The sequence below is a fragment of the Macaca fascicularis genome, chromosome 14 (genome assembly GCF_037993035.2).
Source record: "Macaca fascicularis isolate 582-1 chromosome 14, T2T-MFA8v1.1".
Classification (NCBI taxonomy): Eukaryota; Metazoa; Chordata; class Mammalia; order Primates; family Cercopithecidae; genus Macaca; species Macaca fascicularis.
In genome coordinates this window covers 37,144,571-37,170,967 of record NC_088388.1, presented here as the reverse complement: position 1 = coordinate 37,170,967, position 26,397 = coordinate 37,144,571, and the positions used below count along the sequence as shown (strand labels likewise).

The 26,397-nt window shown below is 37.8% G+C and overlaps 1 protein-coding gene across 5 annotated transcripts in view; it reads left to right on the top strand.

Moving 5' to 3' along the window:
* Positions 1-26,397, top strand: part of METTL15 (methyltransferase 15, mitochondrial 12S rRNA N4-cytidine) — a 434,852-nt gene that overhangs the window by 308,346 nt on the left and 100,109 nt on the right. For 2 of the 5 annotated variants that reach the window (XM_074012585.1, XM_074012581.1), the window contains one exon: positions 21,890-21,955. The exons of 2 other annotated variants lie outside the window; for them this stretch is intronic. In XM_074012585.1, the coding sequence (XP_073868686.1) occupies positions 21,890-21,924 (35 nt within the window). In that variant the 3' untranslated portion in view covers positions 21,925-21,955. Of the gene's footprint in view, positions 1-21,889; positions 21,958-26,397 lie in introns of those variants that run through there. One more of the 5 variants, XM_074012583.1, reaches the window with a different exon arrangement.

Genomic DNA, 26,397 nt, shown 5'->3' with positions numbered 1-26,397 from the left:
TTTTTAAAATTTATTTATTATTATTATTATACTTTAAGTTCTAGGGTACATGTGCATAACGTGCAGGTTTGTTACATATGTATACTTGTGCCATGTTGCTGTGCTGCACCAATCAACTCGTCAGCAGCCATCAACTCGTCATTTACATCAGGTATAACTCCCAATGCAATCCCTCCCCCCTTCCCCCTCCCCATGATAGGCCCCGGTGTGTGATGTTCCCCTTCCCGAGTCCAAGTGATCTCATTGTTCATTTCCCACCTATGAGGGAGAACATCCGGTGTTTGGTTTTCTGTTCTTGTGATAGTTTGCTAAGAATGATGGTTTCCAGCTGCATCCATGTCCCTACAAAGGACACAAACTCATCCTTTTTGATGGCTGCATAGTATTCCATGGTGTATATGTGCCACATTTTCTTAATCCAATCTGTCACTGATGGACATTTGGGTTGATTCCAAGTCTTTGCTATTGTGAATAGTGCTGCAATAAACATATGTGTACATGTGTCTTTATAGCAGCATGATTTATAATCCTTTGGGTATATACCCAGTAATGGGATGGCTGGGTCATATGGTACATCTAGTTCTAGATCCTTGAGGAATCGCCATACTGTTTTCCATAATGGTTGAACTAGTTTACAATCCCACCAACAGTGTAAAAGTGTTCCTATTTCTCCACATCCTCTCCAGCACCTGTTGTTTACTGACTTTTTAATGATCGCCATTCTAACTGGTGTGAGATGGTATCTCATTGTGGTTTTGATTTGCATTTCTCTGATGGCCAGTGAGGATGAGCATTTTTTCATGTGTCTGTTGGCTGTATGAATGTCTTCTTTTGAGAACTGTCTCTTCATATCCTTTGCCCACTTTTTGATGGGGTTGTTTGTTTTTTTCTTGTAAATTTGTTTGAGTTCTTTGTAGGTTCTGGATATTAGCCCTTTGTCAGATGAGTAGATTGCAAAAATGTTCTCCCATTCTGTAGGTTGCCTGTTCACTCTGATGGTAGTTTCTTTTGCTGTGCAGAAGCTCTTTAGTTTAATGAGATCCCATTTGTCAATTTTGGCTTTTGCTGCCGTTGCTTTTGGTGTTTTAGACATGAAGTCTTTGCCCATGCCTATGTCCTGAATGGTACTACCTAGGTTTTCCTCTAGGATTTTTATGGTATTAGGTCTAACATTTAAGTCTCTAATCCATCTTGAATTAATTTTCGTATAAGGAATAAGGAAAGGATCCAGTTTCAGCTTTCTACTTATGGCTAGCCAATTTTCCCAGCACCATTTATTAAATAGGGAATCCTTTCCCCATTTCTTGTTTCTCTCAGGTTTGTCAAAGATCAGATGGCTGTAGATGTGTGGTCTTATTTCTGAGGACTCTGTTCTGTTCCATTGGTCTATATCTCTGTTTTGGTACCAGTACCATGCTGTTTTGGTTACTGTAGCCTTGTAGTATAGTTTGAAGTCAGGTGGCGTGATGCCTCCAGCTTTGTTCTTTTGACTTAGGATTGTCTTGGAGATGCGGGCTCTTTTTTGGTTCCATATGAACTTTAAAGCAGTTTTTTCTAATTCTGTGAAGAAACTCATTGGTAGCTTGATGGGGATGGCATTGAATCTATAAATTACCTTGGGCAGTATGGCCATTTTCATGATATTGATTCTTCCTATCCATGAGCATGGTATGTTCTTCCATTTGTTTGTGTCCTCTTTGATTTCACTGAGCAGTGGTTTGTAGTTCTCCTTGAAGAGGTCCTTTACATCCCTTGTAAGTTGGATTCCTAGGTATTTTATTCTCTTTGAAGCAATTGTGAATGGGAGTTCATTCATGATTTGGCTCTCTGTTTGTCTGTTACTGGTGTATAAGAATGCTTGTGATTTTTGCACATTAATTTTGTATCCTGAGACTTTGCTGAAGTTGCTTATCAGCTTAAGGAGATTTTGGGCTGAGACAATGGGGTTTTCTAAATATACAATCATGTCATCTGCAAACAGGGACAGTTTGACTTCTTCTTTTCCTAACTGAATACCCTTGATTTCTTTCTCTTGCCTGATTGGCCTAGCCAGAACTTCCAACACTATGTTGAATAGGAGTGGTGAGAGAGGGCATCCCTGTCTTGTGCCAGTTTTCAAAGGGAATTTTTCCAGTTTTTGCCCATTCAGTATGATATTGGCTGTGGGTTTGTCATAAATAGCTCTTATTATTTTGAGGTACGTTCCATCAATACCGAATTTATTGAGCGTTTTTAGCATGAAGGGCTGTTGAATTTTGTCAAAAGCCTTTTCTGCATCTATTGAGATAATCATGTGGTTCTTGTCTTTGGTTCTGTTTATATGCTGGATTATGTTTATTGATTTGCGAATGTTGAACCAGCCTTGCATCCCAGGGATGAAGCCCACTTGATCATGGTGGATAAGCTTTTTGATGTGTTGCTGAATCCGGTTTGCCAGTATTTTATTGAGGATATTTGCATCGATGTTCATCAGGGATATTGGTCTAAAGTTCTCTTTTTTTGTTGTGTCTCTGCCAGGCTTTGGTATCAGGATGATGTTGGCCTCATAAAATGAGTTAGGGAGGATTCCCTCTTTTTCTGTTGATTGGAATAGTTTCAGAAGGAATGGTACCAGCTCCTCCTTGTACCTCTGGTAGAATTCAGCTGTGAATCCATCTGGTCCTGGACTTTTTTTGGTTGGTAGGCTATTAATTATTGCCTCAATTTCAGACCCTGCTATTGGTCTATTCAGGGATTCCACTTCTTCCTGGTTTAGTCTTCGAAGAGTGTAAGCGTCCAGGAAATTATCCATTTCTTCTAGATTTTCCAGTTTATTTGCATAGAGGTGTTTATAGTATTCTCTGATGGTAGTTTGTATTTCTGTGGGGTCGGTGGTGATATCCCCTTTATCATTTTTTATTGCGTCAATTTGATTCTTCTCTCTTTTCTTCTTTATTAGTCTTGCTAGCGGTCTGTCAATTTTGTTGATCTTTTCAAAAAACCAACTCCTGGATTCATTGATTTTTTGGAGGGTATTTTTTGTCTCTATCTCCTTCAGTTCTGCTCTGATCTTAGTTATTTCTTGCCTTCTGCTAGCTTTCGAATGTGTTTGCTCTTGCTTCTCTAGTTCTTTTAGTTGTGATGTTAGAGTGTCAATTTTAGATCTTTCCTGCTTTCTCTTGTGGGCATGTAGTGCTATAAATTTCCCTCTACACACTGCGTCCCAGAGATTAAATGTGTCCCAGAGATTCTGGTATGTTGTATCTTTGTTCTCATTGGTTTCAAAGAACTTCTTTATTTCTGCCTTCATTTCGTTATGTACCCAGTAGTCATTCAGGAGCAGGTTGTTCAGTTTCCATGTAGTTGAGCGGATTTGATTGAGTTTCTTAGTCCTGAGTTCTAGTTTGATTGCACTGTGGTCTGAGAGACAGTTTGTTATAATTTCTGTTCTTGTACATTTGCTGAGGAGTGCTTTACTTCCAATTATGTGGTCAATTTAGGAGTAAGTGTGATGTGGTGCTGAGAAGAATGTATATTCTGTTGATTTGGGGTGGAGAGTTCTATAGATGTCTATTAGGTCTGCTTGCTGCAGAGATGAGTTCAATTCTTGGATATCCTTGTTAACTTTCTGTCTCGTTGATCTGTCTAATGTTGACAGTGGGGTGTTGAAATCTCCCATTATTATTGTTTGGGAGTCTAAGTCTCTTTGTAAGTCTCTAAGGACTTGCTTTATGAATCTGGGTGCTCCTGTATTTGGTGCATATATATTTAGGATAGCTAGCTCTTCCTGTTGATTTGATCCCTTTACCATTATGTAATGGCCTTCTTTGTCTCTTTTGATCTTTGATGGTTTAAAGTCTGTTTTATCAGAGACTAGTATTGCAACCCCTGGTTTTTTTTGTTCTCCATTTGCTTGGTAAATCTTCCTCCATCCCTTTATTTTGAGCCTATGTATGTCTCTGCATGTGAGATGGGTCTCCTGAATACAGCAGTCTGATTGGTCTTGACTCTTTATCCAGTTTGCCAGTCTGTGTCCTTTAATGGGAGCATTTAGTCCATTTACATTTAAGGTTAAGATTGTTATGTGTGAACTTGATCCTGCCATTGTGATATTAACTGGTTATTTTGCTCATTAGTTGATGCAGTTTCTTCCTAGCCTCGATGGTCTTTACATTTTGGCATGTTTTTGCAATGTCTTGTACCGGTTGTTCCTTTCCATGTTTAGTGCTTCCTTCAGGGTCTCCTGTAAGGCAGGCCTAGTGGTGACAAAATCTCTAAGCATTTGCTTATCTGTAAAGGATTTTATTTCTCCTTCACTTATGAAACTTAGTTTGGCTGGATAAGAAATTCTGGGTTTAAAATTCTTTTCTTTAAGAATGTTGCATATTGGCCCCCACTCTCTTCTGGCTTGGAGAGTTTCTGCCGAGAGATCTGCTGTTAGTCTGATGGGCTTCCCTTTGTGGGTAACCTGACCTTTCTCTCTGGTTGCCCTTAAATTTTTTCCTTCATTTCAACTTTGGTGAATCTGGCAATTATGTGTCTTGGAGTTGCTCTTCTCGAGGAGTATCTTTGTGGCGTTCTCTGTATTTCCTGAATTTGAATGTTGGCCTGCCCTACTAGGTTGGGGAAGTTTTCCTGGATGATATCCTGTAGAGTGTTTTCCAACTTGGTTCCATTTTCCCCCTCCCTTTCAGGCACCCCAATCAGACATAGATTTGGTCTTTTTACATAATCCCATACTTCTTGCAGGCTTTGTTCATTTCTTTTTCTTCTTTTTTCTTTTGGTTTCTCTTCTCGCTTCATTTCATTCATTTGATCCTCAATCGCTGATACTCTTTCTTCCAGTTGATCGAGTCGGTTACTGAAGCTTGTGCATTTGTCACGTATTTCTCGTGTCATGGTTTTCATCTCTTTCATTTCGTTTATGACCTTCTCTGCATTAATTACTCTAGTCATCAATTCTTCCACTTTTTTTTCAAGATTTTTAGTTTCTTTGCGCTGGGTACGTAATTCCTCCTTTAGCTCTGAGAAATTTGATGGACTGAAGCCTTCTTCTCTCATCTCGTCAAAGTCATTCTCCGTCCAGCTTTGATCCGTTGCTGGCGATGAGCTGCGCTCCTTTGCCGGGGGAGATGTGCTCTTATTTTTTGAATTTCCAGCTTTTCTGCCCTGCTTTTTCCCCATCTTTGTGGTTTTATCTGCCTCTGGTCTTTGATGATGGTGATGTACTGATGGGGTTTTGGTGTAGGTGTCCTTCCTGTTTTATAGTTTTCCTTCTAACAGTCAGGACCCTCAGCTGTGGGTCTGTTGGAGATTGCTTGAGGTCCACTCCAGACCCTGTTTGCCTGGGTATCAGCAGCAGAGGCTGCAGAAGATAGAATATTTCTGAACAGCGAGTGTACCTGTCTGATTCTTGCTTTGGAAGCTTCCTCTCAGGGGTGTACTCCACCCTGTGAGGTGTGGGGTGTCAGACTGCCCCTAGTGGGGGATGTCTCCCAGTTAGGCTACTCAGGGGTCAGGGACCCACTTGAGCAGGCAGTCTGTCCCTTCTCAGCTCTCAACCTCCGTGTTCTCTTCAAAGCTGTCAGACAGAGTCGTTTGCGTCTGCAGAGTTTTCTGCTGCGTTTGTTATTGTTTACTGTGCCCTGTCCCCAGAGGTGGAGTCTACAGAGACAGGCAGGTTTCCTTGAGCTGCTGTGAGCTCCACGCAGTTTGAGCTTCCCAGTGGCTTTCTTTATCTACTTAAGCCTCAGCAATGGCGGGCGCCCCTCCCCCAGACTCGCTGCTGCCTTGCTGGTAGATCACAGACTGCTGTGCTAGCAATGAGGGAGGCTCCGTGGGCATGGGACCCTCCTGGCCAGGTGTGGGATATAATCTCCTGGTGTGCCCGTTAGCTTAAAGTGCAGTATTGGGGTAGGAGTTACCCAATTTTCCAGGTGTTGTTTGTCTCAGTTCCCCTGCCTAGGAAAAGGGATTCCCTTCCCCCTTGCGCTTCCCAGGTGAGGCGATGCCTCGCCCTGCTTCAGCTTTCGCTGGTCGGGCTGCAGCAGCTGACCAGCACCGACTGTGCAGCACTCCCTAGTGAGATGAACCCAGTACCTCAGTTGAAAATGCAGAAATCACCAGTCTTCTGTGTCGCTGGCGCTGGGAGTTGGAGACTGGAGCTGTTCCTATTCGGCCATCTTGCTCCGCCCCTCAATGTATCAAATCTTGAAGTAAATACCTTAAGATGATCAGGTATGTATCTCTGAGCAAACTAAATTTTTCCTTTATATTTTAAAGTATTTTTAAAGAAAACTTTACCACACCCTCTTTCAACAATGACACAAAGTTAACGTGGAAATGCTGGACTGGAATTACACTTTAGACCAAATGGGCCTAACAAACATATAGAATTTGTCATCCAGCAGCGGCAGAATATACATTCTTTTTTAGTACATATGGAACATTCTCCAGGATAGATCATGTGTTAGACCACAAAACAATTTTTATTTTAAGAATATTTAAATCATATCTAATACGGTTTCTGATTACAATGTTATCAACTAGAAATTAATAACAAGAGGAATATTGGAAAATTCACAAATATGTGGAAATTAAGCAACATGCCCCTGAACAACAAATGGATCAAAGCGGGAACCAAAAGGCAAATTTTAAAGTGTCTTAAGACAGATGAAAATGGAAGCACAACATATTAAATCTATGGGATGCGGCAAAAGCAGTCTAAGAGGGAAGTTTATAGCAATACATTCCTACATTAAAAAAGAAGAAAGACCTCAAATAAATAGCCTTATGTTACACCTCATTATAGAGGCACTAGAAAAAGAAAGACAGACTTAGCCCAAAGTTAGCAGAAGGAAGGAAATAATAAAAATCAGAACAGAAATAAATAGAAAACAGAAAAATAATAGAAAAAAATTAACAAAACCAACAGTTGGTTTTTTGAAAAAATGAAATCAACAAAACCCTAGCTAGACTAAGGAAAAGAGAGAACACTCAATAAAATCAGAAATGAAAGTAAATCATAAAAGAATCAGAAAATAATCATAAAGGACTATTATGAAACACTCTATGCCAATGAATTAGATAACCTAGAGACAATGTATAAATTCCTCAAAAATGTAACTTCTCAAGATTCAATCAGGAAGAAATAGAAAGCTTGAGCAGATCAATAACAAATAAAGAGATTGAAGAGGTAACTAAAAACCTTCCAACAAAGAAAAGCCCAGGACCAGATGGATTCACTACTAATTTCTGCCACACATACAAAGAAGAATGATTACCAATAATTTCAAAACTCCTTCAAAAAATAGAGTTAGAAGTAATACCTCATACTTCTAAACACATTTTGATGAGGCCAGCATCACCTTGATACCTAAGCTAGACAGACATTGCAAGAAAAGAAAAACACGTGGCCAATATCTCTAATGAACATTGATGCAAAAATCCTGAATAAAATAGTAGCAAACTGAATTCAACAACACATCAAAAAGACTATACATCATGACCATGTGGGATTTATCCCTAGCCTGCAAGACTGATTTAATGTATGCAAATCAATCAGTGTGATATATCACACCAACAGAATAAAAAGTAAAAACATTTGATCATCTCAATTGACTCAGAAAGAACATTAATATTTGACAACGTTCAGCATTCTCTCTTGATTAAAAACTCAACAGTTTAGGTATAGAAGGAATATTTCTAACATAGTAAAGGCCATTTAACAAAAACTAACAGCTAACATGATAATCAACAGGGAAAAATGGAAAGCTTTTCCACTAACATCAGGTACAAGACAGGGATGTCTGCTTTCAACCACTTCCATTCAACATAGTACTGGAAATACTAGCAAGAAAAATTATACAGGAAAAATAAATAAAAGGTATGCAAATTGGAAAAGCAGAACCCAAATCGTCTTTATTTTCAAATGACATGATTCTATAGATAGAAAACCCCAAAGATTCCATTAAAAACTGTAAGAACTAATAAATGATTTTAGTAATTACAGGATACAAAATCAACATACAAATATCAGTAGCAATAGATACAAACAACCTTACTAAAGAAAAAATTTTTTTAATTCCATTTATAATAGCTTCAAAAAATAGCCAGGAATGCATTTAACCAAGGAGGTGAAAGATTTGTACAGTGAACACTATAAAACACTAATGAAAGAAATTGAACACAAATAAATGGAAACATATATCAATGTTCATGAATAAGAATAATTAATATTGTTAATATATTCATACTACACATAGCAATATACAGATTTAACATAATCCCCATCAAAATTCTAATTATGTTCTTCATAGAAACAAAAAAAAAAAACATTCTAAAATTCATGTGGGACTGCAAAAATTCGCCAATAGCAAAATTAATACCAAAAAAAAAAAGTTGGAGGCATCACGTCTTGATTTAAAATTATATTACAAAGCTATAGTAATCAAAATAGCATAGTACTGGCATTAAAAACAGAATTATAGACCAAGGCAACAGAATAGAAAGTCCAGAAATAAATTCAAACATATGTGGACAACTAATTTTCAACAAGGGCATCAAGAAGTCACAAAGGGGAAACAATAGTCTCTTTAATAAATAATGTTGGGAAAACTGTATTTCTACATGTAAAAGAATGAAATTCAACCCTTATATCATACACAGAAATCAACTCAAAATGGATGGATAAAAGACCTAAATAAACGTAAGACTTGAAGCTCTAAAATTCCTAGAAGAAAACATAGGAGAAAAGCTCCTTGACCTTGGCCTTCACAATGATTTTTTCTTTAGTATCATACTAAAAGCTCAGGTACCAAATAAATAAGTAAATAAATAATGGGACTACATTAAACTAAAAATCTGCATAGCAGAGACAACAATCAACAAAATGAAAAGGCAACTTTCTGAACTGGAAAATAATAATTGCAAACCACCTATATGATGACGGGTTAATATCCAAAATTTATAAAGAACTCTTACAACTCAATTGCAGGAAAATAAATAACCTGATTTTAAAATGGCCAAAGGACCTGAACAGACATTTCCCTGAAGAAGACATAAAGATGGCCAGCAGGTATATGAAAAGGTACTCTGCAACACTAGTCAGGAGGGAAATGCAGATTAAAACCACTATGAGGTATCACCTCACACCTGTAAGGGTGGCTATTATTAAAAAGATTAGGGATAAGAAATGTTAATGAGGGTATGGAGAAAGGGGAACTGGAGTATATTGCTGGTAGTAATGTACATTGGTATAGCCATTTTGTAGGGAATGTACATTATGTAGCCATTATATAGCCAAAACTGTAGGGAATTTTCCAAAGAAATTAAAAATAAAACTACCTTATGACCCAGCAGTCTGTCTTCTGGGTATATACCCAAAGGAGATGAAATTACCACCTCATAAGAATGTCTGCATGCCCATGATTATTGCTGCATTATGTACAATAGTCAAAATATGGAAATGAATGCCTAAAACAGATGAATGGCTAAAGATAATGTTATATATATATGAGAGAGAGACAGAGAGAGAGAGAGAAAGCTCACATTTTCTGTTATGGTGATATATAATTAAGGTGATACATATATCACTTTCCATAATATCAGAATATATATGGAATAATGGAAGATTATTCAGCCTTAAAAAAGGAGATTCTGACATTTGCCACAACATGGCTGGAACTGGCAGTCATTATACTAAGTGAAATAAATCAAACACAGAAAGAAAAATATTGCATGATTTCACTGATATGTGAACTATATTAAAAAGATTGCTTAGAAGCACAGGGACAGAGAATGAAACATTGGTCCCATGGGTGGAGGTCAGAGGGGAGGAAACGGGGAGATTTAGGTCAAAGAATACACAATAGCTGATGCATAGAATGAACAAGTCTGGAGAGCTACAGTACAACATGAGGACTCAAGGTAAAAAAATTGTATTGTATTCGAGATCTTGTTAAATTAGTAAATTTTAACTGCTCTTGTCACATATACGATAGTAACTATGTGAAATGATATATATGTTAGTAGGCTTCACTGTAGTAACCATTATACTATCTATATGTATCTATGTATCTATGCATAAAATATAATACATCCCATAATATCATTTGTAAGCTTTAACTATACACAATAAAATTCATTAAAAGTTTTTTAGAACAAATATGTTTTCCTTTTAAGACAAAAAAATACTACTAAATAAGTGGTTTTCCATCTCTGTCTCAAACTGACATACCCATTTAATACCATTTATATATGAGCTCAGTTACCCATCATATCTATTTCATTAAAACAGATATTTAGTAGTTTTTCTTCTTTGCCTCCTAATTACCATTCTTACTTCCTCATTTAATTTTAGCTTCCCTGAAAGTGATAGTATTCCTTCCCTAAAATTGTTTAAAATTCCTTTTTACAAACTAAACTTTTGGACTAAGATGTTTTATAAACTGATTTTGGAAAGACATATTTCCACCTAAACAAAGATTTTATTCGTTTCCTGCAAGATATAATTTTTACAGGTAAAACAAAATAACGTGTATGCAAATCTACACAGTGGTTTCCCTACGTAGAAAACACTCTTATTGAAATAAAAGGATGAAATGGGTCTCACATTCTAATATTAATGACTTCTGAATTGCTGAGCATTTGTACTACCCCTTTTCTCCTGACTCTAGAAGTGGCCATTTTTATGGAAGAGAAAATGTTGGTCAGATGAATTTGAAGGAATAGGAGGCAATGTCCCTTAGCTGTTCTAATGAACATCTTAATGTGGTTCATACTAGACAACAAACCTACTGGCCTAATATCAGAATTTAAAATAGCTAGTGACTATCAGTGCACTCAGTACTTACTTAGATATTGTTTCACCTAGAGAGAGAGAGAAAAAAAAAAAAGACAATCAAATCTCTATATTCGTATTCTTTTCCGTGGTCCCTCTGATCTAGTCTTCTTGCTGTGGCAGATTTTCTAAAATTTATGTTCCATATCATGTAGTGCAGAGTTTCTTAACATTCCTATTTGTGCACTAATAGTTATATGCATTGTTTCAAAGTTCAAGGCATTATATTATCCATCAGTCTAACCAAGAAAGTGGAAATCACTTTAAGACTTTCAACAGGGTGAATTTTATTTGGAGAAATTATTATACAGGTGATGAAGTTGGTGAGGACCAAAGAGGGAGTGTTAAGGGAAACCAAAGTTAAACAGCAGAAACCACATGTATATGCTGGAAAGATAAAAGATGCAGGCAGTGTTACTGCTCAGGAGCAGGGGTCACCTGATGGAACCTGGAGCTAAGACAAACTTGCCAACCAACGAAAGCAAGGAGCAGGAAACACACAGGGGAAGCAACTTCTGAGAAGGTACTTAATGCAAGCAAACAGAAAGAGAAATACCCTAACTTTTCTTTCCCAACCTGTTCAATCTCCTGCCCGTGCCTCCCTTTGTTAAAACTCAATTAGAAGACAGCTTATCTAGGATGCTGGGAAATATAGACTGCAGGGCTCAGTTCCCCCCACCCTATGATAGAGACCAGATCTGAAGAGAGGCAAGGCATAGAGCCAACACACACAAGCTCCCAGCCACAGAACCTATGGCAATATTAATTGTTTCAAAGTTTAAAGCATTTTCTCAGAGGTTCTATGTAGTTTCAACTATTTGATGCCATGTTTCAATGGTTCTACAATTTCAATTTTTTGTTTAATCATTTACTTTTTGTTTTTGAGAACTTCACAGAACTATCTGGTGAGGAAAATTGGAAACTAGACAAATCTTTTGAAAATAGAAATTATCTAATGCAGTTCTTGCTGATATCATAGACACTTAGGCATTTAATTAAAAGATGCCATCAAAATGACTTTTGAAGTGTTTTTTCCAAGATTATAAGCCACAGAAAACTCATCTTCCTGCTAGCATAGACTACTATTGTAGTAGATTCTATACATTATGTTGTGAAAGCCATTTGAAGCTTGCATTGCTGTAGGACTAACTGCAGAAGATTCCTTGAGATTCAGAAAACCAAGAAAACCCAAGAGGAACTTAAATGCTTGAATCCTTATCTCTGCTATTGTGGATCATGTCATTGGGCACTCCAGAAAATGAATATGTTTTGAAGTAGATTAAGTATATTATTAAATCCCAGAGTAGGGTGAGTATGACATAATAATGCTTGACAAGTTCTTGAAGACTTTAAATAGCAAGCACGGGAGAAATGGTTTTCTGTAGTATATAGAGTTAGAACTTGCAGTACCAAAATGGAATTGGCGAATGGAAACATCTGAATGACTTTCTAGAAATATTTTCTAATGGAGTCATAGTTAGGACAGTAGATTTGGCTTTCTAGGGGAAAGTAGCTAGAGCAGTTTTTGAAGGAAATAAAAGAAAAGGTATCTGAGAACACACCGCAGGGCATATACCTACGAATCCAGCTATTATTAGCTATTTTCTTAGTTCCAGCATTAGAAATGGAAATGTTACATTTTCACAGTGCTTTTCAATGAAGAATATGTATACACATTATCTTATTCAATCCTCAGGTGAGAAAATAATTTCAGAGAGGTTAAAAATGACTTGTTCAAAGTGGCACTACTGGTGTTGGAGCTAGGTCTCCAACCCACGCTCTCATTCAACTTTCAGTACTCTTTCTACTACAGTACAGAGCCTTGGGAATGGGAAGAGTCACTCACAACAAATAGAAGCTACAGTTGATACTGGAAGAGTTGATTTGATGAAATCTACATCAATTCCTTGAGCTGATATAGACTTAAGTATAGGAAAAGGACAATAGCGTCTCCTTTTAAACACCTAGGGAGCTGTAGTAGCAAGGATTCTTGGTGTTAGAAAATAGAATCTATGTTAGGTAGCTTAGGCAGAACGGGGTTTATTATAGGGTACAAGGTAGCTTACAGAATTTACAGGATGGAGAAAGAACTAAGCAGTCTTACTTGTAAAATTTGTGGGGCCTGTGATGTAAGTAGAGACCCACATAACATATGTCTAAATACTTAAAAGTTAAATCTTCAAATAATTAAATAAAATATTTACTATTCTCGTTTGAGAAAGGTACCTCTGAAATGACCTGGAAAGTCCAGATTGACCTTACAATAGACTTCTCTGGGTTTCTCACCAAAGCATAGTGCCTTGGGGAAAGCATAGCCTCAGCTCCCAACCCAGTTTCCCAGCCCTTCTCTGCCCATCTCTGACTTCATTCTGTGCTGCAAGCACCTTATGTGCCTGTGTGTGGAGACTACAGCTCACGTGTCCAAGCTCTATCTATATGCCTGGCGACAAGTTGCCCTGTCGTCACTGTCAGATCTAAAGATGCCGACACTGGTGGAGTGGGACACTCCGAGAAAAATGGTCCCAGGAAAGAGATCCACACAGACCATGGAAGCAAGCTCAGGGCCATTTGGGTAAACAATATGGGTCCATGTTTCCTGGGGCACCATCTGGGGCTAGAGCTCCAATTAAGTATGTCCCCTTAGTCTCACATACTCCTCACTCCATGTAAAGGGTCAAGTCAGTGAGGAACCTCTAACATGTTGGGACCAGAACAGGAGCCTCTCTTGCCTGTATCTAAGAGTGAAACCAAGTATAGGTGAATTGCTCATTCAGAAATAACGCAGCCCAATGAATTGCCCAAGCACCATAAGGGACTTGTTAAAAATAAATCTGGCTGCCACAGATATTTTGCTCTTTTGTAGCTTTGATACCAGGGACTGGACTGTCAAACTTTGCTCCCAGCTGCCTCAGGAGAAACAACCTCTTCTGACCCTGTGTTTGCCAGGAGTTTCAATCTCTTCCTGCAAGGCCACCATCTCTTGATGGAACCTAAAACAGGGTGGAAACTTAGCTGAAAATGCAATTTGGGCTTTACAGCTTCTATTACTTAGGAAGACACATTAGACATAGATTGAAATGTGTGACCACAGGAAACCCAAACCTCTGTAACATCTTTGGAAAGAATCATTTATTGAGATAAAAATAGAAACAACTTGGATACTACTGCTTTACCTCCCAACCCATGCAATCTGTAATAAAACCACCACCGTGGATTTATTAATCACAGCTATTTGGAGAACTCTGTTGTAAAGGATTCTGAGGCTATGTCTGGACTTAGTGAGAAAAAGCACTTTCTTGATTTTTTATATCTTCCATGGTTATGGGAGAGAGCAGGAGTGTTGCACATGCCATCTCTGGAGGCAGAACTATGTCTTAGACATATGTAACAGGCATAAAAAGCATTCTGTCCAGCAAAATTCTTATCTCAAGTTTGCTCTGATTTTAGTGACCCTGATTTTTCCATTGTTAGTATTTGCAAAAAGAATAATGCAAAATAAAATATCACTTATGGTAGTCTTTGCTCCATATTTTAAGTCCCAATCTATTGTCTTTGTCTTTCAGGTTCAATAGTTCAGTAATATGGGATGGCAATTATTTGATTTCTTGAGAATCTAGCTCAAGGGACTCAAAGATAAATTGAATCACAAAAAGCTCAGATTGTTAGATTAGAAGAATGTCTTCTTAAGTGGTCAGCTGAAATCTGATTTAAACTTGGTCAGCACACATGCTAACATACGTTACAAATGATTGGCAGCAGGCAGTAGCATAGATAACTCTGGAGTCATATGTTTGAGGTTGGAGTGGCAGTGTGTAATTTTTCTTGGAGGGGGTGGCAGATTTACCTACCTAATTTTGTTAAACTTAGGATAGTATTAGCATAATGCCTTTGTGTTTCCTGAGTGTGGCTCCCTGGCCATTGAGGGGCAGGTGGCTCAGGATTAAAATTGGAATGTGACCAATGTACAGTCAAATGTCAACTATCTATCTGGAACATTAAGGAAATGAGTTGTTCTGGTTGCAAAGTTCATCTGTATAAAAATAGGTTCATCTACACTATTTTTGGTGAACATCTTTGAAAATATATATATACTTCCCTGTTTTATTAAATAGAACATTCTAATTTGATCTTGTCTTGATGACTCAATCATAAATTATTCTAACAGGCTTTAATAGAGCCTATTGAGTGCAGGGCTCTGTGTTTGAACCTGTGGGGGATCCGGTTTGGAGTGCTGGTATCAACTTTTCAGAGTTTTTCTGTCCTCTTCATCAACTCTCAGGCTGCCAGCTGTCAGTCTTTGATACTGCCAGCTGTCACTCTTTGATACTGCCAGTGTGTGTCTCTCTGATGACCTGCTGCCTCTGGGATTCCTTGAACTGGGAAACCAGACAATCACGCTCGTTAAACTTGTGCCTAAAATACAAGCAAATTGACTCCAACTGTTACCTCCAGGAGCGTTCCTGTGAGAAAAGTCCACGAGCTTTATTATAGCACCTTTGCCTGATCAGTGGCCCATTTTACTTTCTTTCTTTATGTCTCAGTAAAATGGGATTGCTGGATTACTGAGTTTCATGTAGGTGAAGTGCTTCTTTTCAGTAGGTCTATTTTGAAGATGGATGATAGAATATTGACTAGAGGTTGGATGCCATAGTTAGATGGGGCTAATGAAAAACCTAGCCAGAGACAGAGGAAGATGGCTCAATAGAAGCCTCTGCCAATCGTCCTCTCTGCAGGAACACCAAATTTAACAACTGTCTATATAAAACAGCACCTTCATAAGCACTAAAAATCAGGTGAGCAATCACAGTACCTGGTTTTAGCTTTATATTCCTGAAAGAGGCATTGAAAAGGTTAGAAAAGACAGTTTTGAATTGTCAACACCACCCCTCCCCCATCCTCCTGCAGTGGCTACATGGTGCAGAAAGAGATCTGTGGCAATTAGGGCAGGGAAAGTGTGGTGAATGTGGGACTTTGCATTGGAACTCAGTGCTGCCAATATCATGCAGAACTCAGCCAAGACTTATGGAAAGAACATTTAGACCTGCCCTAGCCAGAGGGAAATCACCCACCTTAGTGGTCAGAACTTAAGTTTCAGCAAGCCTTGCCACTGTGGGCTAAAGTGTTCTGGGGTTCTAAATAAACTTGAAAGGCAGTTTAGGCCAAAAAGGACTGCAACTCCTAGGCAAGTCCTAGTGCTGTGCTTTGCTTGGAGCAAATGGACTTGGGGCAGGGGGGCATGCGACCTAGTGAGACACCAGCCAAGGTAGCTAAAGGACTGCTTGTGTCACACCTCTCTGAACCTGAGGCAGTACAGCTCACAGCTTCAAAAGATACCCCTTCCTTTCATGTGAGAAGAGGAGAGGGAAGAGTAAAGAGGACCTTGTCTTATAACTTGGATACCCATTTAGTCACAATAGGACAGGGCACCAGGCAGAGACATGAGGCCCCCTTTCCAGGCCCTAGGTCCAGAACAACATTTCTAGATATATCCTGGACCAGAAGGGAACCTGCTGCCATGAAGGGAAGAACCCAGTTCTGGCAGGATTCATCACTTGCTGACTAAAGAACTCTTGGGCCCTGAATAATCAACAGTGGTTACAGGTAGTACATACAAAGGGCCTTGGGTGAGACTTTGAGTTGTGCTGGTTTCAGGTGTGACCCAGCATATTCAGAGCTGTGGTGGCTACAAGAAGAGACTGCTTCAGATTGACAAAAGAAGAAGGGAGACTAAAGAAGACTTTGTGTTGCAGCTTAGCTACCAGCTTGGTCTTAGTGGGGTAGAGTACCAGGTGGGCTCTTGGGGTCACAAATTCCAGGACTTGGCTCTTGGATCACATTTCTGGACATACCCTGGGCTAGAGGAGAGACAATTGCCCTGAAGGGTAGGACACAAGACTGGCTGGCTTCATCACCTGTTGATTGTAGAGCCCTAGAGCCTTGAGTGATTACAGCAAGCTTTGGGCAGTACCCAGCGCTATGCCAGTTTCAGGTCTGACCCAGTGCAGTCCCAGTGGTGGTGATCACAGGAGTGGTCACCTGTGTGACCTCTCCCCCAGCTCCAGCCAGCTCAGCACAGAAAGAAAGAGAGAGACTGTTTGGGAAAAAGTAAGGGAAGAGAACAAGAGTCTCTGCCTGGTAACCTATAAAATTCTTACAGATTTTGTCCAAGACCACCAAGGAGGTACCTCTACAAGTCTACAAGAACCACAGTGCTACTGAGTGTAGGGTGCCCCCTAAAACAGATATGGCTGCAGTTACGAAAAACATAGATCACAACACCCAAGTCCCTTTGAATACCTGGAAAGCCTTCCCAAGAAGGACGGATACAAACAAGTCCAGACTATAAAGACTACCATAAATATACAACTCTTCAATGCCCAGATACTAACAAACATCCACAAGCATCATTATCATCCAGGAAAACATGACCTCACCAAATGAACTAAGTAAAGTGTGAGGCCAATCCTGGAGAGATAGACATATGTGAACTTTCAGACAGAGAATTCAAAATCACTATGTTGAGGAAACTCAAAGAAACCCCAGATAACCCAGAGAAGGAATTCAGAATATTATCAGACAAATTTAACAAATAAATTGAAATAATTAAAAGGAATCAAGCAGAAATTCTGGAATTTAAAATGCAATTGGCATACTGAAGAATGTATCAAAGTCTCTTAATAGAATTGATCAAACAGAAGAGAGAATTAGTGAGCATGAAGACAGGCTATTCAAAAATACACAGAAGAGACAAGGAAAAAAGAATAAAAGAGAATGAAGCCCGTCTACAAGATCTAGAAAATATAGCCTAAAATGGATAAATCTAAGAGTTATTGGCCTTAAAGAAAAGATAGAGAAAGAGACAAAGGTAGAAAGTTTATTTAAAGAGATACTAACAGAGACCTTTCCAAACCTAGAGAAATATATCAATATTCAAGTACAAGAAAGTGAAAATATATACACACCAACACTGGAACACCCAGATATATAAAACAAGTACCATTAGAGCTAAAGAGAGAGATTACCCAATACAGTAATAACTACACAATTCATCACCCTACTTTCAGCACTGGACAGATCTTGCAAACAGAAAATCAACAAAGCAACATTGGACTTAATCTGCACTGTAGATCAAATGATCTAATAGTTAATTACAGAATATTTTATCCAATGACTACAGAATACACATTCTTTCCCTTAACAAATGGAACATTCTCAAGGATGGACCATATGTTAGTCCACAAAACAAGTCTTAAAACATTCAACAATATTAAAATAATATTAAGTATCTTCTCATCTTCTCTGACCACAATGAAATAAAACTAGAAATCAATATTGATGACTTTTGGAAATTATACAAATAAATGGACATTAAATGATGTACTCCTGAATAACCAGTAGATCAATGAAGAGATTAATAAGAAAACTGAAAAATTGTTTGAAACAAATTGTAATGGAAACACAACATTCCGAAAGCTATGGGATACAGCAAAAGCAGTACTAACAGTGAAGTTTATAGCTGTAAGTGCCTATATCAAAAAAGAAGAAAAACTTCAAATACACAACACAGCAATGCATCCTAAAGAACTAGAAAAGCAAGAGTAAACCAAATCCAAAGTTAGTAGAAGAAATAACAAAGATCAGAGCAGAAATAAATTAAATTGAAATGAAAAACAATAGAAAAGATAAAAGAAACTAAAAGTTGGGTTTTTTGAAAAAGATTAACAAAATTGACAATCTTTTAGCCAGATTAGCTAAGAAACAAAGAGAGACGACCCCAAAAAAATTAGAGATGAAAAAGGAGACATTCAACCTATACTGCAGAAACTCAAATTAGTGGTCAAATTAGAGACTACGTGAGCAACTGTATGTGAATAAATTGGAAAACCTAGAAGAAATAAAGAAATTTCTAGGTACACACAGCCTACCAAGATTGAACCGTGAAGAAATTCAACACCGGAACAGAGCAATAGCAAGTAATAAGATCAAGACCATAATAAAAAGCATCTCCCAGCAGAAAAAACCCTTGGTCTTGGTGGCTTCACTGTTGAATTTTACTGAACACTTAAAGAACCAATACCAATCCTATTCAAACTATTATGAAAAATAGAGGTGGAAGTAGTACTTCCAAATTCATTCTGTGAGGCCAGTATTACCCTGCTACCAAAACCAAAGAGACACCAAAAAAAGAAAACTACAGGTCAATATCTCTGATGCATATTAATACAAAAATCATCAACAATATACAAGCAAACTGAATTCAGCAACACATTAAAAAGATCATTCATCATGACCAAGTGGGATTTATCCCAGGGATGCAAAAATCATTCAACATATGCAAATGTATCAGTGTCATACGGCATATCAACAGAATGGAGGATGAAAACCATATGATCATTTCAATTGATGCTGACAAAGCATTTTAAAAAATTCCACATCTTCATGATAAAACCCTAAAAAAATGGCATAGACATAATAAAAACCATATGTGACAGACTCACAACTAGTATCATAACAAATGGGAAAAAAACAGAAACCCTTTCCTTTAAGATGTTGAACATGACAAGGATGCCCACTTTCAATACTATTATTCAACATGGTACTGAAAGTCCTAGCTAGGCCAATCAGACAAGAGAAATAAATAAAGGCATCCAAATTGGAAAGGAAGAAGTCCAGTTATCCTTTTTTGCTTATGATATGATCTTATATTTGGAATACCCTATAGACCCAACCAAAAAACTACTATTACTAATAAACACATTCAGTAAAGTTGCAGGATACAAAATCAGCATACAAAAATCAGTAGCATTTTTATATGCCAACAACAAACAATCTGAAAAGAAATCAGGAAAGTAATTCCATTTACAATAGCTGTGTATAAAATTAAATAACTAGGAATTCATTTAACAAAAGAAGTGAAATATTTCTACAATGAAAACTGTAAAACATTGATAAAAGAAGTGGAAGGGGATACAAAAAATGGAAGGTATTACATGTTTATGGTTTGGAAGAATTAATATTAAAATATCCATACTACCCAAAGCAATATATAGATTTACTACAATCTCTATCAAAATATCAATGACATTCTTCACAGAAATAGAAAAAAAAAATTCTAAAATTTATGTGGAACTACAAAAGACCCAGATATTCAAAACTATCCTGAGCAAAAAGAACAATACTGGGGGGGTTATGTTGCTTCACTTCAAATTACACTACAGAGCTATAGTAACAAAAAGAGCATGGTACTGGCATAAACACAGACACATAGACCAATGAAATTAACAGAATAGAGAACTCAGAAACAAAGCCGTACATACATCTACAGTGAACTCATTTTCCACAAAGGTGCCAAGAACAAACATTGGGAAAAGGACAGTCTGTGTGATACACGATGCTGTGAAAACTGGATATTTATATGCAGAAGAATCAAATTAAACCTCTATCCCTTGCCATACACAAAAATAAAATCAAAATGGATTAAAAACTTAAATCTAAGACCACAAGCTATGAAACTGCTAATAGAAAATATTGGAGAAACTCTTCAGAACATTCACTAGGTGAGAATTTCTTGAGTAATATCCCACCAGCACAGGCAACCAAAGCAAAAACGGAAAATGGGATCATATCAAGCTAAAATGTTTCTTCATAGCAAAGGAAACAATCAACCAAGTAAAGAAAACAGCCCACAGAATGGGAGAAAATGTTTGCAACTACCCATCTAATAAGGGGTTAATAAATGGAGTATATAAGGAGCTCAAGCAAACTCTATAGGAAAAAAACAATAATCCAATTTTTAAAATGAGCAGAAGATATGAATAGACATTTCTTAAAAGAAGACGTATAAATGGCAAAGAGGCATATAAAAATGTTCAGCATCACTTATCAGAGAAACGCAAATCAAAATGATAATGACATCTCAATTCATCTCAGTTAAAATAACTTTTATCCAAAACACAATCAATAACAAATGCTTTCAAGGATGAAGAGAAAAGAGAACCCTCATACACTGTTGTTGAAATGTGAATTAGTACAACCACTATGGAGATCATTTTGGAAGTTCCTCAAAGAACTAAAAACAGAGCTATCATATGATCCATCAATCCCACTGCTAGGTAGATACCCGCCCCCCAAGACAAAGAAAATCAATGTATTGAATGAAGAGATACCTGCATCCCAAGGTTACTGCAGCACTACTCACAATAGCCAAGATTTGGAAACAACCTAAGTGTCCATCAACAGACAAATGAACAAAGAAAATACAGTATATTTACACAATGGAGTATTATTCAACCATAAAAACTAATGAGACCCTGTCATTTGCAACAACATGTATAAAACTGGAGGTTATTATGTTAAGTGATACAATCCAAGAACGGAAAGACAAACTTCACATGTTCTCACTTATTTTGGGGACCTAAGAATTAAAACAGTTGAACTCATGGAGATAGAGAGTAGAAGGATGGTTACCAAAGGCTGGGAAGGGTACCAGGGGAATGGAGAGTAGTGGGGATAAAGAGGCCAAAAAAATAGTTAGAAAGAATGAGTAAGATCTAGTATTTGATAGCACAACAGGATGACTGTAGTCAGTAATTTAACTGTACATTTTAATATAACTAAAAGTGTAATTGGATTGCTTGTAACACAAAAGATAAATGTGTGAGGTGATTGATACTTCATGTACCCTGATGTGATTATTACACAATGCATGCTTATATCAAAATATCCCATATACCCCATAAACATATACTCCTACTATGTACTCATAAAATATTTTTTATGAAAACCCAAAGAAATAAACAAAAAAAAAAACCCATAAAACCTAGCCATAATGCTTTGCATTTTTAAAGCCCTTTATACTGTTTAATATGTTCTCCCTACTGATATCTGCATCTGTCATTTTGGTATGATGTTAATATTGCATCATTTTTATAGACGTAATGACTGAAGAATTTTCTTAAACTAGTCTTGCTAATAAGTAAAAATGTCTTAACTTCATCTTATAGAAAAGTAAAAATGTCTAGCATGTTTCTTGTTTTCTTTTTTCTGATCTTTTGCCCTTTCTGTTTCTAGGCTGCACATTTTCTTGTGAAAGAGATCTAAAATAATCACCTTTTGCTTTGTCTGCTGGTGCTTAAGGTGAGTCAGTATTATAGGCCCCTCTCTCCCACTTAGTTTTCTGCGTGGAGGACAACCTGTGGTAAAAGGGTAGAGAAGGCATGTACATATGAGAAAGACAGGTAGGAGGGAAGCAAAGAGGGGCATAGGTTCAATGCAACAATTAGAGTTGTCTACACATAATCCCTTCAGAAAAGCATTAGCATAGGCTCTTCAAAGCTGTTTGGTTCCTTACAGTTACAGAACTTTTATGTTCTATGAGCACCTGGATTGTTAAAACATGTGTCATGGTGAAGGTGACCCCTGCCAGCCTGTGCTTTAAATGGACTTGTTTAGTGTTGGAAGAGAACCATTAGGCCACACACAGAAGAGATGTGCCCTCTTTCAATTCTCCCACCAACAGATGTGGAAGGTATGATTTATCACATAAGGCCAAGACCTTTTGCATGGCTGGTATGACACCAGACATTCCAGACTTCCTCTGTGCCCTTTTTTCTCTGCATTGAGCTTCAACCTGTGGTACAGGTTGTGGTACATGTGGGAAAAGCAGAAAACATATGTTTACAGTTACTGCAATAGCAGTGGTTGGTTGTAGAAGACTTGTTGGAACTATAGCAAGTTTCTTGCTGGGATGGGAGCATAAGAGTCCATACAGAGCATGGAAATAACGAAAACCATTCTTTTTTTATAAGATCATTTTCCTGCTGGTAGACTTGGCCTCTGGTGATATCTTCTGGGCTCTAGTTTCTATCAGAAGACTGAGAGGCAGATGGGCTGTAGGAACAATGAAACCTACTTAAATCTGTTTCATGAAGTAGGAAGAACAAGAATTGGTTTTCTGTCCATCAGTCTATCCCTCCATCTATTCACTCATCCATCTATTCATTCTTTCCACACAGAAGTCAAAGTAATTTTTCCAAAATACACATCTGGTCACATTACTGCCTTCTTTAAATCCTTTCCTAGTTTTTCCCTCAACGTGAAGTCCAGACTCCTGAATGTCACCTCCTTGGCCCTGCATAATCATAATCGGGCCTCTGTCCACTTCTCTAGTGACATCTCTTGTTTGATTTCTCTTATCGTTTTATATACTCTTAACTTCTGTCATGCAGAGTGACCTTCAGTAACTTGAAAGAATTATACTCCTTTTTGCCTTTGGAGCTTTGAACAAGTTGTTCTTTCCCCTTCCTCTCCATCCTTTGCTTTTATGACCTCTAATCATTCATCACTTCACCTAAGCGGCCTCACCTTTGGGGAGTATTCGGTTCCTGTGCTAAGTGCTCTCATAGCACCCTCTAGCCTCCTATCAGAGTGCTGTAGTAAGTATTTCTACCTTTAATGCATCGTATATGCATTATACTTTAAGCTCCTTACAGGCATAGATGTTACCTATATATATTTTTTGTTGTTGAGACACTAATAGCTAGCACAGAGTCTGCCACATAAGACTTCAGCAAATTTTTTTTGTCTAAAATTGTATGACCAAGATTGGCAATATAGCTTTAAGACTGGGTTTTGTTGACAAGCTGTTTGAATCCGTATTCCAGCTTCACTATTTGCACAATGCATTACTTTGGGCAATTTATTCATTTATTTTTAATTTTAAGTTCAGGGGTACATGCGCAGGATGTGCAGATTTGTTACATAGATTATGTGGTGCCATGGTGGTTTTCTGCACAGTTCATTCCATCACCTAGATATTCAGCCCAGCATTAGCTATTCTTCCTAATGCTCTATCTCCTCCCCACCCACACTCTGACAGGCCCCCAGTGTGTGTTATTCCCCCTCACATTTCCATGTGTTCTCATAGTTCAGCTCCCACTTATAAGTGAGAACATACGGTATTTGATTTTCTGTCCTGTGTTAGTTTGCTGAGGTTAATGGCTTCCAGCTCCATCCATGTCCCTTCGAAGGACATGGTCTCATTCCTTCTTATGGTTACATAGTATTCCACGGTGTATATGTACCACATTTTCTTTATCCAGTCTATCACTGATGGGTGTTTAGTTTGATTCCATCTTTTTGCTATTGTGAATATTGCTGCATGTATCTCTATAATAGAATGATTTATATTTCTTTCAGTATATACCCAGTAATGAGAGTGCTGGGTCAAATGGTATTTCTGCCTCTCTGTCTTTGAGGAATCGCCACACTGTCTTCCAAATTGGTTGAACTAATTTGCATTCCCACCAAAAGTGCAAAAGCATTATTTTTTCTCTGTCACCTTGCAGCATCTGTTTTTTTTTTTTTTTTTTTTTTTTTTTTTTTTTTTTTTTTTTTTGCTTTTGACTTAGTAGTAATAGTCATTCTGACTGGCATGAAATGGTATTTCATTGTGGTTTTGATTTGCATTTCTCTAATGATCAGTGCTTTTGAGCTTTTTTTCGTATGTTTATTTGGTGCATGTATGTCCTCTTTTGAGAAGTGTCTGTTCGTGTCCTTTGCCCACTTTTTAATGGCATTATTTATTTTTTTTCCTTGTAGATGCTGGATATTAGACCTTTGTCAGATGGATAGATTGCAAAATTTTTTTTCCCATTCTGTAGGTTGACAGTTCACTCTGATGATAGTTTTATTTTTGCTGTGAAGAAGTTCCGTAATTAGATCCCATTTGTCAATTTTTGCTTTTATTGAAATTGCTTTTGATGTTTTCGTCATGAAGTCTTTGCCCATGCCGATGTCCTGAATGGTATTGCCTAGATTTTCTTCCACAGCTTTTATAGTTTCCAGTTTTATGTTTAAGTCTTTAATCCATCTTGAGTTGATTTTTGTATGTGCTATAAGGAAGTAGTCCAATTTCAATTTTCTTCATGTGGCCAGCTAGTTCTTTTTTTTTTTTTTTTTTTTTTATTATACTTTAAGTTCTAGGGTACATGTGCATAACGTGCAGGTTTGTTACATATGTATACTTGTGCCATGTTGGTGTGCTGCACCCATCAACTCGTCAGCACCCATCAACTCGTCACTTACATCAGGTATAACTCCCAGTGCAATCCCTCCCCCCTCCCCCCTCCCCGTGATAGGCCCTGGTGTGTGATGTTCCCCTTCCCGAGTCCAAGTGATCTCATTGTTCATTTCCCACCTATGAGTGGGAACATGTGGTGTTTGGTTTTCTGTTCTTGTGATAGTTTGCTAAGAATGATGGTTTCCAGCTGCATCCATGTCCCTACAAAGGACACAAACTCATCGTTTTCATGGCTGCATAGTATTCCATGGTGTATATGTGCCACATTTTCTTAATCCAGTCTGTCACTGATGGACATTTGGGTTGATTCCAAGTCTTTGCTATTGTGAATAGTGCCGCAATAAACATACGTGTGCATGTGTCTTTATAGCAGCATGATTTATAATCCTTTGAGTATATACCCAGTAATGGGATGGCTGGGTCATATGGTACTTCTAGTTCTAGATCCTTGAGGAATCGCCATACTGTTTTCCATAATGGTTGAACTAGTTTACAATCCCACCAACAGTGTAAAAGTGTTCCTATTTCTCCACATCCTCTCCAGCACCTGTTGTTTCCTGACTTTTGAATGATCGCCATTCTAACTGGTGTGAGATGGTATCTCATTGTGGTTTTGATTTGCATTTCTCTGATGGCCAGTGATGATGAGCATTTTTTCATGTGTCTGTTGGCTGTATGAATGTCTTCTTTTGAGAAATGTCTGTTCATATCCTTTGCCCACTTTTTGATGGGGTTGTTTGTTTTTTTCTTTTTTTTTTTCTTTTTTCTTTTATTTTATTTTTATTTTTTTTAAATTTATTTATTATTATTATACTTTAAGTTGTAGGGTACATGTGCATAATGTGCAGGTTTGTTACATATGTATACTTGTGCAATGTTGGTGTGCTGCACCCATCAACTCGTCATTTACATCAGGTATAACTCCCAATGCAATCCCTCCCCCCTCCCCCCTCCCCATGATAGGCCCCGGTGTGTGATGTTCCCCTTCCTGAGTCCAAGTGATCTCATTGTTCAGTTCCCACCTATGAGTGAGAACATGTGGTGTTTGGTTTTCTGTTCTTGTGATAGTTTGCTAAGAATGATGGTTTCCAGCTGCATCCATGTCCCTACAAAGGACACAAACTCATCCTTTTTGATGGCTGCATAGTATTCCATGGTGTATATGTGCCACATTTTCTTAATCCAATCTGTCACTGATGGACATTTGGGTTGATTCCAAGTCTTTGCTATTGTGAATAGTGCTGCAATAAACATACGTGTGCATGTGTCTTTATAGTAGCATAATTTATAATCCTTTGGGTATATACCCAGTAATGGGATGGCTGGGTCATATGGTACATCTAGTTCTAGATCCTTGAGGAATCGCCATACTGTTTTCCATAATGGTTGAACTAGTTTACAATCCCACCAACAGTGTAAAAGTGTTCCTATTTCTCCACATCCTCTCCAGCACCTGTTTTTTCCTGACTTTTTAATGATCGCCATTCTAACTGGTGTG